The sequence below is a fragment of the Marmota flaviventris genome, chromosome 2 (assembly GCF_047511675.1).
Source record: "Marmota flaviventris isolate mMarFla1 chromosome 2, mMarFla1.hap1, whole genome shotgun sequence".
Taxonomy (NCBI): Eukaryota; Metazoa; Chordata; class Mammalia; order Rodentia; family Sciuridae; genus Marmota; species Marmota flaviventris.
This window is the reverse complement of record NC_092499.1, coordinates 126,193,533-126,211,771: the sequence shown is the minus strand read 5'-3', so window position 1 is coordinate 126,211,771 and position 18,239 is coordinate 126,193,533. Positions and strand designations below refer to the sequence as shown.

General features: G+C 37.3%; 1 protein-coding gene across 3 annotated transcripts in view; it reads right to left on the bottom strand.

The window, feature by feature from the left end:
• Positions 1 to 18,239, bottom strand: part of Gabrb3 (gamma-aminobutyric acid type A receptor subunit beta3) — a 226,677-nt gene that overhangs the window by 39,095 nt on the left and 169,343 nt on the right. For all 3 annotated transcript variants that reach the window (XM_027925938.3, XM_027925937.3, XM_071608571.1), the window contains 2 exons: positions 15,483 to 15,565; positions 12,439 to 12,576 (listed from right to left, as the gene is read on the bottom strand). In XM_027925938.3, coding sequence (XP_027781739.1) covers positions 12,439 to 12,576; positions 15,483 to 15,565 — 221 coding nt within the window. The remainder of the gene's footprint in view (positions 1 to 12,438; positions 12,577 to 15,482; positions 15,566 to 18,239) is intronic.

Genomic DNA, 18,239 nt, shown 5'->3' with positions numbered 1-18,239 from the left:
AAGCAAACGCAGTATTTGAAATAATGCTGACTAACGGTGACCCCAAATTGCTGAGAAACTGCCAGCCAAAGAGATTCAAGATCCATAAACCCCAAGAAGAATAATTATAGAGAAAATTCTGATTTGGACATTCTGATAATGCTAATGAAAACCAGACAAAAAGAAAAAACCATGAAGGCAGCTAGAGGGGTAAGAAAAATAGATTATTTTCAAAGTAGCACCAATTAGACCTACAATTTTTCTCTCAATGGAAATAATCGAATTTAAGGATAATGAAATAGTATCTTCAAATGCAGAAACAAACAGAACACACCAACATAAATTTCTATCACCAATAAGCACATCCTATGTGAGAAAATCATAGTATAGCAGGTCAAAATTGTACAGACACTTAAAAAAAAACTAAGAAATTTGTTACCAGGAGATTGAATTAAAGAAAGTATTCTTGAAACGTCCTTTCTTAGGCAGAAGGAACACATTCGGAGAGAGTGACTTGGAGAAAAAGGCAGAATAAATAACAAAGAATTACATAATTATATCTAAGTGAACATTTACAGCATTTAACAATAATATTGTAATATTGTGTGGGGTCTGAAGAGTACATAAATTATAATAAAGAATGACAATAGCTAATGGAAATTAGAATGAGGAAATATGGAGTGAAAGTACACTCTGGTCCTTACATTGGGAAAAGTAAAAGTTTCATCTCAAAGCAATCATTAAAAGTAATAAGTACATTTGAAAGGCGATTTAATACAAAAATCACTGTTTTCTTGCAAATATGCAAGACTAAGAAATTATGTTTAAAATATTTTACCATTTATAGCAACGGAAAGTGTCAAATATCTGGGACAATTTCACAAGAATGTATAAGATTTCTAAGCAGACAACTGTAAGATGCCATTCAGACAAATTAAAGACCTAAATAAATGGAGAGAGAAAATATGAACAAATTGGAGGAATTATAATGATGTCACTTTTCACTAAATTAACTAATGCAGTCCTAATAAAATGCCAAACCATTTTTACAAGAAAATTAGTTATCTGATTATGACATTTTTAGGGAAATGAAAAAGGCTTAGAATAAACAAGCCACTAATAAACAGAATAGATAAAAAGAGGATCTTTTTAAATAGAGGATCTGCTTTATTTAAAGATGATAACACAGTGAGTACCATGATGTACAAAGATCAACAAACAAACCAGCAGCTCAGAACAGAAAGTCCAAACACATATGTACACATAAAATTATGACAAAGGTGTTGCCTGCAGAGCAGTGGTATTTGGGAAATAAAATGAAAATTGACCCATACTGCACAGTTTTCACAATAAACAAACAAACAAACAAATAAATAAATTTCGGAGGGACTATAGTTCCAAATGTAAAACGCATATTTTGGTAACATATATAACCTGTAATAAAGTTGCATATGTAATGTATGAATAATTCCAATAAATTAATAAGAAAAAAGACAGTTCACAAAGAGGCTTTCATAAGCAATTCACAAAGAAGTATCTCCAAACAGGCTATCAGCAAAGGTACTCAATCTTACTAGTAATCAGAGAAGTGGAAGTTAAAACCACAAGATAACACCTAACCCCTATCAGAGGATGCCCATGTCAAGCATTGGCAAAGAGAGGCAAAGAGAACTGTCATAAATTACTGCTCTGAGTGTAACTTGGTACAGTCACTTTGGAAAATGGTTTGGCATATCTGATTAAATTTGAAGACTCACAATTTCACTTTTAGGTATGTACTTAACATTTACATATGCATATGTTTTCAAAAAGACAAGTATAAGAACCTTCATCTTAGCATTATTCATTCACGTTCAAAAGAAGCAGAATGGATAAACTTTGACTTATTTAAACAGTAGTAGAGCCAGGAAACTAAATAAACTATAGAGATACAGATGGGTTCCAAAAACTAAGGCTGAATTAAAGAAGGCAATCACAAGATAATCCAGACTGTTATCCCATTAAATAAGACTCAAAATTAGGAAAGCTTAGCTAAAGGATAATAAGATTGTGGCTGCTTTTGGAAAGGAGTGAGAGGAGGAAGTTTGGAGGAATTGTAGTGGAGACTCCTTGAGTATCAAGATGTTCTAATTCTTGCTCTGATGGTAGTTACAATATTATTAACTTCCTGATCATTCACTAGCTGAATATTTGTATTTTTAACAATTTTGCATATGTGCACACATAGAAAAGTTATAAAGATTATCATTAAAGTTATAAACACCTCCTTATAAAAGGCTCTGTATAAAATATTAAAGCATGAGAATAATTCTAATCTATCTTAGGACTGAGTGTCTTGCTTAATTAGAGTCTGTTAGAAGGTCCATCAACTAAGGTTTGAGATTTGATAGATAATCTACTTAAGATTCTCACTTTTTAAAATAAATCAGAAATTGTTTGCTTTAAAGGCATTTAAGTAAATTTTTTGGCACATTCCAAATACTTTAGTAACATGTTCATTTATATTTAACTGAACAGCAATCACACAAAAAATTAAAACATTTTCCTTGAAGTTAGTATTTGAAAATTTGGTTTAAATTCCATTCATGATAAAAAAGAATATAATATTTGCTTTATTAAATATTTTTCTGAGAGAAATGTTCAAATCATAACTTCTAACCAATTATATTTAAAGGTTAAAATCAGTAAACAAAATTCTTACAGTATTCCCAAAGTTCATTTAGAAAACCAATACCTTTTCAGGTTTTAATCAAAAGAATTTTGAAGATCTAAGTTCAACATCTCTAGTAATTAGAGAAATGCAAATCAAAACTACTCTAAGATTTCATCTCACACCAGTCAGAATGGCACTTATCAAGAATACAGACAACAATAAATATTGACAAGGATGGGGGTGGAAAGGCATACTCATACATTGGTGGTGGGACTACAAACTGGTGCAACCAATCTGGAGAGATGTATGGAGATTCCTTAGAAAACTTGGAATAGAACCACCATTTGACCCAGCTATCCACTCTTTGGTCTATACCCAGAGGACTTAAAATCAGCATATGGTAGTATCGCAGCCACATCAATGTTCATAGCATCTCAATTCACAATAGCTAAACGTGGAAGCAACCTAGATGCCCTTCAATAGATGAATGGATAAAGAAACTGTGGTATATACACACAATGGACTATTACTCAGCATTAAAAGAGAATAAAATCATGGCCTTTGCAGATAAATGAATGGAGTTGGAGAATATCGTGCTAAGGGAAGTAAGCCAATCCCAAACACCAAAGGCCAAATGTTCTCTCTGATAAGTGGAGGCTGATCCATAATGGGGGGGGGGGGACATGGGAAAAATGGAGGAACTTTGATGGGGCAAAGGAGAGGGTGGGGTGGGAATGGGGCATGTGGGCAGGAAAGATGGTGGAATGCAATGGATATCATTACCCTAGGTACATGTATGAATGCACATATGGTATGATGCTACATTATGTACAACTAGAGAAATAAAAGTTGTGCTGTGTTTGTGTACAACGAGTCAAAGTGCATTCTGTTGTCATATATATCTAATTAAAATAAATTAATCAATCATTTTAAAAAAGTAAATTTTCACTTACTTTAAAAGTCTGCTTTCATTATTTCCTGAAAACTCACCCATAAATCCCTAGGAACTTACAGAAGTGGATCACTTACATTGACATCTACTGACTATAGTTGTTGCGGTTTAGATATAAGGTTTCCCCCTAAACTCCTGCTATACAATGCAGGAATGTGAAAATATTAGATTATGAGTACTGTAACCTATCAATAGATTAATCCATTTGATGGAGTAAGAATTTACTGAGCAGTAACTACAGACAAGTGGAGTGTGGCTGGAGGAAGTAGATCACTGAGCGTGTGCCCTTGGGTATTATATTTGTCCTTGGCTCTTTCTGTTCTCTCTGCTTTCCGGTTGAGCAGTTTTTCTCTGTCTTTCGTCCTCCATAATGTTCTGTCTCATCTCAGGCCCAGTACAATGGAGCCAACTGACCGTGGACTGAACTTCTGAAACCATGAGCCAAAATAAACTCGTCTTTCTCTAAGTTTTTCTTGTCAGGAATTTGTTCACAGTGATGAAAAGGTGACTAATACAATGATGAATTTGTTCTTTATTTTAATGATTAAACCAAAAATAAAATACCATGTAGTCTCAAGTCTAGGTAATGGAAAGCTATAGAAAAGAAAGAATCAATCATTTTCTTGTTTCTATTTTTTTTTCCTATGGATCCCTTTGGATCTATCCTTGTTTTCTCTTGAAAACTCTAACCCATGTACAGGTTTGGATTATAGGTTTGGTAGTACTAAAGGATTATCTAGCTACTCACTGCATAAGCACTTCCCTTAAAAAATATCATTTTGTGTCAAAAATGAATAGTGGTAAGAATCCAGGATTTTCCAAGAAATCCAGTAGACTTGAATAGTGAATGGTGTATAATTGGCCTAATTAAAATAATCCATTACCTTTTTTTTTCTCATTCATGTTTGACTTTCAAGGAGAACCTGTATTTGGCTATTTTGTGGAACTTTTGAGCACATGCTTATGAACAAATATATACACTTAAACTATATTTATTGAATATCTGTGTGAGAGGACAGGTAAGTGTGAGAGGACAGGTAAGTGTGAGAGGACAGGTAACAAAGAAATGATACACAACAAGTTTCAAAGCTTCACAAATTAAAAAGATAAAAAACAAAACAAAACAAAAAAACCAAAAAGATAACTGGCAGAAAAGCTCTTTTATATTTTACATTTATTTATTTATCAGTTCCAAGGATGGAACCCAGAGCCTCACATGGACTAGGCAAGCACTCTTACCACTGCACTACATCCCCACTTCCTCATTTTCTCATACTTCAAAAAATTTAAGATAATGTATTTACAAACATTAATGTCCCACATTGATGAATAAGTAAAGGGGTTGGCATTTGAACTATTCACTGGTGAATGCACTGAAGTTGGATAGGTAAAGAGAGAAAGAAAATATATCAAATGAGTCTGTGAGAGGAACAAAAATTGGGGAGCAGAAAGTAGGAGTAATGACTGGAGGAGAGAAGAAGAATTAAATGCAGCAACTACAATAAAGGTTTTAAGGGCTAAACTGAAGAGGAGACAATGCAGTTAAACAGGTACCCATGCTCAGGCAAAAGGCAGCTGTCAAAAATTTGCAGCTGGGTAATGATTTAAAGACATGTGGTGGTGTGGCTACACATAGCTGTAGAATGGAGGATGGATCAGAGGCAGAAGGTTCATTTCTTTTTTTTTTTTTATGGTGGATAGTTTCCTATATCACTGATAAGTCTCATAAACATTATCTTTAGTGGCTACTAAAATTCACCATGTGCTTGAAACCGTATTTACTAAAACATTTTTTTACTTAGGGACATACCATTTAGGTGGCCTGCTATTTATCTTCTCAAGCAAACTACTTGGATTTCCTCTTAAGAGAATTTGAATAGGCCCAGAAAAAATAATTACACGTTATGGACTTCATGGTCACTCAGTAAAGGAGACAGACCTTACCTCAACATTTTAAAAGCTATCTCAGCACCACATACAAACAAAGAAGTTGTGTCTGCCAGAACTAAAAAAAAAAAAAAAAAAGCTATCTATGCCAATACTCAGGCTATACCAATGCATCATTCTAAACAGAGAAAAATTGAAGGCATTCCCTCTAAAATCTGGAACAAGAAAGGGATGCCCTCTCTCACCACTTCTATTCAACATAGTTCTCGAAACACTGGCCAGAACAATTAGAGAGACGAAATAAATTAAAGGCATAAAGATAGGAAAAGAAGAACTTAAATTAGCACTATTTGCGGATGACATGATCCTATACCTAGCAGACCCAAAATGTTCTACCAAGAAACTTCTAGAGCTAGTAAATGAATTCAGCAAAGTGACAGGATATAAAATCAACACACATAAATCAAAGGCATTCCTGTATATCAGTAACAAATCCTCTGAAAGTGAAATGAGGACAACCACCCCATTCACAATATCCTCAAAAAAAAAAAAAAAAAAACACTTGGGAATCAACCTAACAAAAGAGGTGAAAGACCTATACAATGAAAACTACAGAACCCTAAAGAGAGAAATAAAGGAAGACCTTAGAAGACAGAAAGATATACCTTGTTCATGGATAGGCAGAACTAATATCATTAAAATGGCGATATTACCAAAAGTACTCTATAGGTTTAATGCAATTCCAATCAAAATCCCAATGGCATTCCTCGCAGAAATAGAAAAAGCAATCATGAAATTCATCTGGAAAAATAAAAGACCCAGAATAGCAAAAGCAATTCTAAGCAGGAAGAGTGAAACAGGCAGTATAGCAATACCAGATTTTAAACTATACTACAGAGCAATAGTAACAAAAACAGCATGGTACTGGTACCAAAACAGGAGGATAGACCAATGTTATAGAATAGAGGACACAGAGACCAATCCACAAAATTACAACTACCTTATATTAGACAAAGGGGCTAAAAGCATGCAATGGAGAAAGGATAGCATCTTCAACAAATGGTGCTGGGAGAACTGGAAATCCATATGCAACAAAATGAAACTGAATCCCTTTCTGTAAACCATGCACAAAAGTTAACTCAAAATGGATCAAGGTGCTAGGAATCAAACCGGAAACTGTGAGTCTAATAGAAGAAAAAGTTGGCCCTAATTTCCATCTTGTGAGGTTGGGCTCCAAATTCCTTAATAGGACACCCATAGCACAAGAGTTAAAATCAAGAATCAACAAATGTGACACATTCAAACTAAAAAATTTTTTCTCAGCAAGAGAAACAATAAGAGAGGTAAATAGGGAGCCTACATCCTGGGAACAAATTTTTACCCCTCACACTTCAGATAGAGCCCTAATCTCCAGAGTATACAAAGAAGGTTCATTTATTGTCATAGATGACTCTTGGTGTTGGATTAAGAAATTATAGGACTTGGGTTAACATTTGGGAGCCTCCAAATCCAATGTTAGGTTTTAGAAACCTGCATAATAGCACAGCTCACCCAGATTGTGTGACTCATTAACACAAAGGAGGGAGGGATATTAGTACTGTAGACGGGCGCTATAGACAGTGTTTGCCATCTCACTACTATATTTTTTACACTTTTTCTAAAATATTTACATATTGACATTTATTTTGTAAAAATTCTTCTAATGTGAATATGTAAAAATGTGCAAAATTACCATGTAAAGCTTAGAAAGACTAGTTTTTGGAATCTTTGTTAAAAAATGTATCAGGGGTCACTATGCGTCAGGAACCTTGAAAAATAATTTCTAGCTTTATTATGTACATTTGATCAAATCCTCATCACTTCTATTTTCCCTTCCTTCTTTTTTTTTTCTTCCTGCCTTCCACATGTTAGGCTAGTACTCTTATACACTAGCTACACTCTCAGCCTCTCATTTTCTTGTATTTTTCTTATGCTTTAAGCTGATGTATTTTTTCAACTACCAGCCTCTCAAGGACATTAGTAAACAAATATTTAAAACAAGGGGCTATAAAATTACAATACCATGCCATCATTTTGGTCAGAAGTTAGAAGTAAGGCAGTCTTTTTTTGTTTTCTTTGGAATTCTAAATGAGTGCCAACACTTTTTACAATACATATTTAATGAATCATATTTAAGGACCAAAATAATTTCCTTTTATATTAATTAACTCAACTAGTTCTTTCACTTCTTTAAAACACAATTATAGAACACAGCTCTGTCTTCCTGAGCAAAAGTGTGTTTTCTACCCAGGGTAGCTTTATATGACTTTTTCTTTAATGTATAATATTTGAGTAAGTTAAGTATTTGTGTTTATCATGTAATTTATTTATATATTATCTCTTTTGCAGAAATTGTTTGATTGAATACTTACTAAGTAATAATGGTTATAATTCTTCTCTTGATTCAGTGACTATTCATTTAATTTATCAAACTGTTTATTGAATGGACTATGTACTAGGATAAATATTAAGGATATAAATATAAATTCCAAGCAATCTTTGATATTTTATTTTCTGCAGAGATGGAGATACAGCTTAATTGTGGAAAAGCTGAGTTGACAGAAGTTTCAAACAACAGAACAGTTGAGCCCACCTACTTATAGCACATAGGAGTTGAGGCTTCCCATACACATCCTACTGCCCTTCCTTAACCTCAGATGCATTTATCCCCTTCAACAACTCCTGGGTGTGCCATTGGTCACCGAACATGGTAACTTCCCACCACATAATCTTAGGCACTATCTCCTAATCCTTCAGGCTCCCTCCCCAATTATGGAGCCTTGGTGATGGGGGTGGGGGCTGGTCTGCTCAGTGGAAGAGGCTTCAGCAGGTGGTGCAAGGGGCACCTTGGCATTGACTCAGGTGGGGGCTGCTTTCTTCTAGGAGATTGCCCTGATAGAGTCCCCACCGCTTATCTTTCTTGTGGCTGTTTCCAGCTATACCATGGGTATCAAGGGCCACCTGAAATTAGGGTAGGGGCGGGAGGTGTAGCAGTCACAGATCTAAGAGTTGTACTGAAGTCAAGGTCCTGTCATTCCACCTAGGGAATGTGGTAACTGAAGAGACCATGACCTCTGGCTTTCAGGATGTCTTGGATCAACTTCCTGTGCTGCTTCGCACAGACTCCTGTATGTGGAGCACGGAAGATGATTCCCACATGGGTGCAGACAAGTCACTTCAAGAGCTTTGGGTTCCTAAAGATGACCTGCAACTCGTGATCCCAGCAGAGGTAGTAAGGATTAGCAGCATTTTTATTCTTAATGAATACTGGTCTATCAAGTTCATTGTGGGGGTACACACCCCTGGTTGTGGCAGGACAAGAGGAGAACCACAGGGCTTCTGGTACTCTTCTGAGTTCAGGTATTTCCAGGGCTCATTCTCATTAGAGAAAATGAGAACCTGGAGGCAATGAACCTTTATCAGAGGGCGGGGACAGGAGGCTTTGGTGCAACAAGTTTGGAGTTTGGAGAGGAACTTGAATTCTGAAGGCTGTGAGGCTGGGAAACTGCGTGTCCAATATGGTAGCTGTCATCTTGACCCCATTTTTTTTATCTCCCTCAAGCAATTAGGTGTCAGTCACCTGATGTCCAATAATTCCAGAGAATAATGTCATAATTTCTTAATATACAAAGTTCTAGTAAACTCCTGGGGTAATCTGTTCTCAGACTCCTCAAAATATGCCTCATTCATGGTCCTGCACTTTTAAAATCACAATAGTTTGTAAAGCTTAGTATGGGCCGGGTGCTGTTCTAGATCCTGTATTTACACTAACTCACATAATCCTCTCAAAAATCCTATCCAATGGACAATATCACTATTCCTATTTACAGACAAATTGAAAAAGCCTGCTGTGGATCACACTGCTAAACTTAAGCTCTAACAGTTTGGCTTCAAGGTCTAAGTTTTTAAAGTCTACATATCGTCTCTTGAACATACTTCAATGATTTCTCCCACTGTGACTTAATTCCTACCAACCACCTACTTATGTAAGAGAGGACAAGAAGTCATCTTCTGAACCTATGAAGGGCCAGGGAGAAACCCCGTGGGACAAGACACACCTGTTCTCCTCTTTGTTCTCAAGGCCTGATCCCAGACTAGTTCATGCCAGTTCCTGAGTGAATAGTCACCTATATGTGTGTCCTCGGCCTTATAGCCTGCAACCCCATGTTATCCAAAAGGTGGATCAGAGGTGGTGCCCACAGAAAAGCACAGCAAGGGACCCCTACAAAGTCCTCAAAGGAACAACACATGAGTAGGGTGGATGAAGCACCAAATCTTCCTTGAATGACTCTGAGAAGAAGCATTCCCAGAAATTTTGCAAACCCATTGCCTCCCTTGCCTCTCTCAGCTCTGACAGCCTCTGCCGACCATCCTGTGGAATTTGGGTGTAGCTGCCATGTGTTCACATCATGACGAAAGCAGAAGTAGATGGAATTGTGTAAAATCTTGACTGTCCATCCTTCCTGGTCCAGTAAACTCCCGGAGCCTTTTGTTTTCTCCTAATTCTTTCCCAGGCTAGCAAACCCTTCAATCCCATTTGCTGATATAAATCTCATTAATTCAGAACACTTGTGGAAAAGAAAATAAACTAGGATAACACTTAATTTTAAAATATTTTAGGACAATGAGGCTCATGCCATTTCTTCATGTAGAATAATTTTAAAGCATAAGCTTTTGGAAGATCCAGTTTTCTAAATGATTCATATGGAACCCTGTGCTACCTATGGCAAACACAGGACTTCAGAACATGTTGGAAAAAAAGACATAATGTTGCATTCTGATCACCTCCTGGATCTACAAATAGTTTAAAGATTCTCTCTAATGTGTAGTGTATATTTTCTCCAGACATGTTTAGGATGTGTGGTACATATATGCTTCAACAGATGACAGAGACTAAACCTACAAGAGAGGACCCAAATAGTTTTGGACTTGTGGATTCAAGAAGGTCATTCCAAGGGACTGCAGTGTCCTGTGGAAGCCATGTACCCTCCAAAAACACTTCATCAGGTTTTCTGATGAGGCTGCAGGAAAATGCAGTCAGTGATCACTAGTGGTAGCACCCTCATGGCCACAACTACAATTTTCTAGACAAACAAGGCATGGCCAGGTTTATCCCTCTGTCAGAATACTCACCTGTATTCTGAGCAGAACTTTTGCTCATAATTCTGGGCATATGGAAGAGCTTAAATTCCAGTTTTAGAAGAAATGATTTTATTTAATACATCAATAGAGCAATTTTCTTGATTGTGGACTCAGTTCCTTAATGCTAAGCCTGAGTTTCCTGCTGGCTCTCAACACCCACCCAAGGTGAGCACCTTAGGGTCCCCTACAGAGGCTGCAAGGATATTTGCAAGAGTTCTTTTGACAGAGGATAAAGCAACCCTTTATGAAAAACAGACATGATTACTGACATGGTTGGTTTCTTAAAAACCCAAGCTTTTCTCTCATCTTATCATGTCTATTGGCTCTAAGAGGCAGGAGTGGAAAAGAGGGATATGGATGATAATTTTGACCCTTGTTTGCTAACTCAATGACTATTGCTATAATGTCCAGCTTTAAGTAAGTTGGGGGCAAGAAAGAAGTAAACTATGACCAAGACAGGTTCCTTCTAGAAGAGATGCACCCTTGCAGTCACAGGCATAGTGAACTGTGCACAGAGATGAATGGGGTTGGTGTTGCACTCTGGAGATACAGAGCAACACTTAACCCAAACTGGGGAGTTCTTGGGACTGGAGCAGGTCAAAAAGGCTTCCTCCCAATAGGGGCATTAAGATGAGATAAATCAGTCTTAGGTAGGCAAAGGGGCAGCAGGTGGCTATGGGTCAGGAGCATTCAACCCACAGGCAATGGGCAGAAGTAGAAGACCACCTGGCTTCATGAGTACCATCACAGGGCTGGTATTTCTACCCACTTATTATTGTTTGATATATGGACAGCTTTGCCTTCACTTAATATTTTCAACCAGAGTTTGTAGACCTGGAAATACCTTATAGTTTGCAAAGCACTTTCATTTATTCTTTCAATTACTATGCACAGCATTCAGTAAGAATATAAACCTACCAAAAAAGCACTGCACATTGTAAAAAATACATGGTTACAAATTAATAAAATAATAGCAAGAACAGAGAGAAAATCAGAAGACAATGTCTCAATCTTTGCACAGCTAAAAAGAAAACAACAAAAATTGAATTATAAGCTAGGGCAATCTTTTATTTTAATTAATTAATTAATTATTTTTGTACTGAGGATTGAACTCAGGGGCACTCAACCACTGAGCCACATCCGCAGCCCTGTTTTGAATTTTATTTAGAGACAAGGTCTCACTGAGTTGTTTAGTGCCTCTCCCTTGCTGAGGCAGGCTTTGAACTTGTGATCCTCTTGCCTTAGCCTCCCGAGCAGCTGGGATTACAGGCTGTGGCACTGTGTCCACCTAGGACAACCTTAACCAGATAATATCAGGCTAAGAAGATCATGTCCAAAGAGGCAAGGCCAATTGTACATGGCCCTAGTTCCTGGACCATCAAGGCTGACCATTAGCCTGGGTCAGAAAAAAGATGGCTAATTGCTAGGAGGACAGTTAGCCATCTCCCTGGTCTTTTGTTTTCCCTCTTCCACCAATGCCCTCTTATCTGCCCAAGCATGAGCATTTCTGATCACACCTTGGCTGGTTACATTACCCTCCCTTCTGTATCTGTTCAACAGCAAGGCCCAGAGAACATCTCACTCATAAGTGATCCTTCCTATCCATTAAAGCTTACCAATTCCCTTTAGATATGGATTCAAGGAATTGTGATGGCAAATTACTGATGATAGTACTTCTGTGAATGCCAAGTGCTATTATTAGTCAGTGGCCACACATCTCATAAGGAGACTATCACAGCAACTCAGTCAGTGTCCCAAAGGGACTGTGAGCAGACACAGGGCTCACCTGTGGCAAAGACAACATTCCTGGAGACCAGACGATGCTCCACGATGGAGAACTGTGGGAGCTCAATCCTTTCCACTCCAGTGACAGCCTTGTCCCCGCCACGCCAGTAAAATTCAATGTCATCTGTGGTGTAGCCATCTATCAGGGGAGAGATGAAAGGACATGGTGCATATGAGATATCATTTTGTATAAATGTACAGCTAAAGAAACTTGAATACAATGGAAGTAATGGCTTTGCCATCTTTGAATATTTTTTTAAAGTGCTTGTCTCTAAGAAGTGTCACCAAAGAACTAACTTTCAAGTACTCTTGTGTTACTTCTGCTATTTGATTTGCACCAGGCTGATCTTGAAAAGTAGAGGAAGTGGGGAGACTGAGGACTCTAAACAATGATCTTTTGGCAAAGTCTAACTTTAGAACTGGTGTGGGTATCATACAGAAGTGAATTTAAAACCCTTCTTAACAGTAGCAGATAAGACGGTAGTAAAAGATGAAAATTCAAGTCTGAAAAATCCTGGAGAGATACCTTATCTCAAGTGCAACTAGAAGGTTGAGAGACTATGGAAAATTTAACCAATCTTTGTTTGATTAGATGAACTCTTGGAGCAAAAGTAGTGTTCTCTGTGACATGTTTGGATGATTTTGCTGGCTCTTTCTGGCCACGTGGTTTGCCAATCTTAGAAATGCCTGTTGTTGGGAGCCTCCTGGCCCTTAGAGATCTGCATGGGTGGTCTCATCAGAAAGATAAATGATCATTTGCTGGATTATAATTCCAAACTCAGCTCTTGGCCCAGAGCTTACATTCATTCAGTAATTAATTGATGCTTTTGAGAATGAGTAAATAACAAAAGTCCAATGTTATTTTTAACACCCAGTTGTTTCCTAGAAGATTGGGTCAACTCATTAAATAAGATCAAATAAAATACAAATCTGAAGAAAAATATTTCAACATAACACATTTTGTATTTGAACATATACAAAAAAATGAAACATTCAATATTTGATATCAAATGAATGAACCAAAGCCACAGGATGACTGTGTCCATAGCTAATGCCATCTCCCAAGTCAGATCTACTGTCCTGACTCTGTAAATTCCTTCCCTCTGACTTCCTTGTGTCTCATTCTCACCTGGCAGCCTTGACAATCTTTAATAAAACACACAGCTCATTCTTCCCTGTTTGCGTCTTAACTTCAAGCCTTCCTGTAGAATCCCTTCCTGAGATTCCACTTCCCCAGGAAACTCAGAATTACTCACAACCCTTCTGTCATATTTTATTTTTTTCAAAACATCTACCACATTTTGCTTTTTGTCTAATCATTTCTGTCTTTTCTGGAATATAAGTTCCAAGAAGACAGGCACTTGCATTTAGACTGCCTTCTCTATATATTCCCTTGCTTACAATAATGACTGCATAGGGGCTATGGATGCAGCTTGGTGGGAGGCACATGGTTAATTAGCATGCACAAGCTCCTGGGTTCAATCCCTAGTACCAAAAACCAAAAAATAAAACAAAAATTAAAAGAAAAAAAACAGTACTTGTACAGAGTTAAGTCCTCCAAGGATTCATTGAATAAATTCATGATCAATGAATTTGCCTTGATGTTAGGAAAAAAAGCCAGATCTTTTTTTTTTTTTTTTTTCTCCACACCCAATACCAAGACATGCATAGTGAGCCACCAGAAAACTGGGACAATCCCTCTTTCACTCAAGTGCTTTAACCATGGCTTCTCTGCAAGGGAGGGTCTTTACACACTGTGGGAATTTTTTTTTTTTTTTTTTTTTTTTTTTTTACAGCAGATCTTCCTGCTTACTGTTCCCCACAGTCACACTTTGCACTGTGAATCCATACTCTCAGAAATCACTCACTGTGTGTTCAGGCAGTTGGAATGAAAACTGCTTCCTTACTTGGACCCCAAATTTGCTTTCCTTAAATTTCCACTATCTCATTGGAGTCATGCCCTCTGGCCACAGAGAATTCATTTAACTTCCTAGGCTCATCCTTCAACTGTTGGGAAATCATCATCCTTCCCTTGAGCCTTCTGTTCTTTATGGTAAATGTCCCTAGATAATTCAATTATGCATCACTTGACATGATTTTATGTCTTTCATCTTCTCTGAAAGCACAGCTTTCAGAAACCATGACAGTGACAGAGTATGGAAGTGAGGGGGCACAGTGTGGCTGGCTCTACCCAGAACCTGGACTAACCTCCCCTACAAACAACTTCTTCATCTGTTTGTGCAGGGACATTTCCTTTTCATCAAGCGACATTGCAAAGTCAAAGTCACTTAATCACCAAAATTCAGTATAAGCATTGACAATCCAATTGAGACTAAAAATAAACCAGTCTGTGATAGGGCAAGATCAACAGCAAAAACATCCCCATATGCCAGGAGGTGTGGTTCAGGTAGCAGGGGGGACATCTGCTTGTTACATGTTACAGATGCGGCTCTCATCCCTGACATGGAAGTACTCAGCACTGAATTACCAATAAAGCATCTGAATACTCCTCAAATTGAAGAAAATTGCCAAGATGCAGAAATGGCCTGCTCGTAAAGCTCAGATCCTAATGGGAAATGAGTTTTACTCTGACTGCCCAGGGTCGCAGCAGTATAGCCACTCATGCATGATGAAACATATTTTAAGAAAATTGCATCTCAGTGTTTGCTCTCTTCTCGCTGAATCGACCAGGATGAGGAACATTTGTTTTCTTATATTTCAACACAGCAAACAGAGTCTCTTAATCAGATTAGAACAAAGAACTCTCTCTGTACTAAGCACTCCCCCCACTTCCTTCTTCCTCTCTTTCTGTTTCTATCTTGCTATTTTTATTGGTCTTTTCCTCTCTGACTCTCTTCTATCTCTCTGTGTCTGTTTGTCTCTCTGTGTTATGACTGTGAAATATGCAGAGTGGAGAACTATATTTTAAGGTAGTTAAAAAGTATGCCTGGAACATTATCAATGCCTTGGAAAAGAGGCTAAATAATGAAAAAGAGATCTAGAACACAAACTGGAAGAAAAAGAAACCCAGACACAGATACACACAGCTTTCAATTTCCAAAGTGCAGTTCTGCTCATCCAGTGGGTATCTTCTGAGATCCATCATGCACGCTGCTGTTGTGGTGATTCTGAAATACATAGAGCAAGAGGAGATATTAAAGATGGCCTGAGTAATATAGCAGGAAAACTGCTTCTTGATAACCATGTGTTACCCCATGTATGGCCCCCCTTCTCCGGGGTACACATGACTGAACACCTTTCACTATATACAGAGAAATGTGAATGAAAACAAACTCTTGAATAGAGATAAACTAGATCAGTTTATCAAGAAAAACAACAAAACCACCATTTTATTTTCGTTTAATATTTTAAATTAGCAAATAAAAATTGTATCTATTAATAGTTGTATTAACACAACACTGTTTTAAAATGTGTATACATTGTGAAATGTTAAAATGAGGTATTACTTCTTTTTTGTGGCGAGGATACTCAAAATCTATTCTCTCAGTAATTTTCAAATATACATTATTAACTATAGACAAGGTATTGTAGTAAAGACTTAAAATGCCATTGAAATCAGTCACTGAGTCTTGCTGATGTTTGATAATTAATGGTTTCCAAAGAAGTTCTTACCTTCAATTTTTGTTTTGTCTCCTGGTCTATCAGCTCTCTAACCTTTCTAGTACTGAGAGACCTTATGTGAGGAACACACTGATTAAGATTTAATTCTTTGATTTTCCATGTGGAGTGTTACATGTTCATAGACTGTACTTTGAAACTTTTAACAAAGAGGTTTTTTTTTCTTATTTCATTATAGTTGTGTGTTGAGAGGGATTGTAAATACTCAGTAGAGTTTCTCATCATGTTGACATCTATCTTATCATTTATTTTATTTCTCTGTTATTGATTACGAAAGAAAATTCAGTGGGTTAGCTTTCCTTGGTGACAATTAAAACCAAAGAAAGAATTTATATCATGGCCTCAAGACGGTTAAGCCTCCACCAGGCTCTGGTTAAACCAACTGCACAATGGGAAATAACACACCTAGAAATAAGTCCATTCTCTACCATGTCGACAGCCTCCTCTTAGGGAAACCAACCTATTCAAAGACACTAGAGAAAACACAACACTTAGGCCACCACATTTTACACTAAATTTCTCCAGAACCTCAACACTTCCCCACCACTGCAGAAACTGACTGGACTGGGTGGGACCTGAACCAAGGTCGGATAACCAGGGGCCTCATTAGAAGGCAGAACAGAGCTAAAGGGATGTCTTTTATGGAAATAAATTAAACCACAAAGGTAAGAGTGGAAGGGAGCCTGCAAAGTCACGACTTAGTGGCTTATGAGCAAAGTATGCTAAACTATAATAGTGGTACAGAAATTGCAGAGTTCAAAGTTGAGGAGACAGCAATAGTCACGATCTAGTACTCCACATCTCCAGGGAGTAGTATTACTAAGGCTTATGCAGTTACTGAGCAACTGGAAGTTCTGGCTATGCACCATCAGGAGTAGGTCATAAGAAGGAAGAGGTATTTTTTCCTGACAGATCAAGAGTCATCTTGAATCCCCCAGCTGCTCTTCAGATTCTACCTTTCTTGAAGCCCGGTATTTAGCTTTCTCTGGCCAGCTATCATCGTGAATATTCACACACACACACACACACACACACACACACACACAAGACCTCTTAAAAACATTACTAATACCTAGGGCAATGTGAGCAAGCATTATTTCTATTCACACTAACTAAAACACTGTCAAACACCACCACATGCCAGTTCTGAATGACTTATATCATTTAACCTAAATGCAGGTTCTAAGGGAATAATGGGGAAATGTATGCCCTTCTACAAGCACCTGGTTTAGCAGCAGGTTTAGGAAAGTTTTACTTTTCAATTGCTAAGAGAAGCAGTGAGGAAGAATACCAACATCCTTGACAAACAGTTCAAGGTGAACTTTTTTCTATACAAATAGCTTGTATGTGCCATACAGATATACACCATATGACCTATACCAATGGGAAAATTGAGGGATTTTTTTTCCCCTCCAAATGTCATGACACTTCAATTGCCTTGGAACTAAGGAATACACTGCATTCTATAACCCAAAATAAACACATAGCTCTTTGGTATATTTTTCTGCAACATCTTATTTCCCAGCCAACTGAAGTTCCAGCCTTGCACTTTTAAATTCTGGCATGTTTTATGGCAGCTTGACAACCCAGCTTCTGCACAAGATGCCTATAAAGGCAAAATGAGAACAAAGTTCTGCTAAAATTGTAAATTTTTATGAAGAGAAAATGACCTCAAATGAAATGTTAGAATTTTAAATTTTCCTACATGTTTTGATACCTTTCATTTGGACAGTCAATAATTGAGATTATTATTTCTTGTTATTTGTTATTTATTATTTATTTATCTTTTATTTTTATTTCCCCCAAACTATACCTAAGATATACACACACACCATCACCACCACCACCACCACCACCACCAACACCAACACCACCAAACCACATAAACAAACTGAAATAGTTTGAAGGTACTTAATGCAGCAATCTCAATTTATTGTAGTATTATGTAGAGTGTTTCATAGAAATTGTTGAAAGGAAATTAGAAAGCTAGAATAATTAGTTAGATCATTCACTTCATCTCACCAACTCCTGTTATTTCCCACAATACAGGACTTGTGCACATCTCTTTATTTTAGTATACTACTGCCATAAATTGAAACACTTTCCATTTACCTCAGGAATAACATATAGACATGCTTTCACTACTCTGTTTCCTTTGGATGA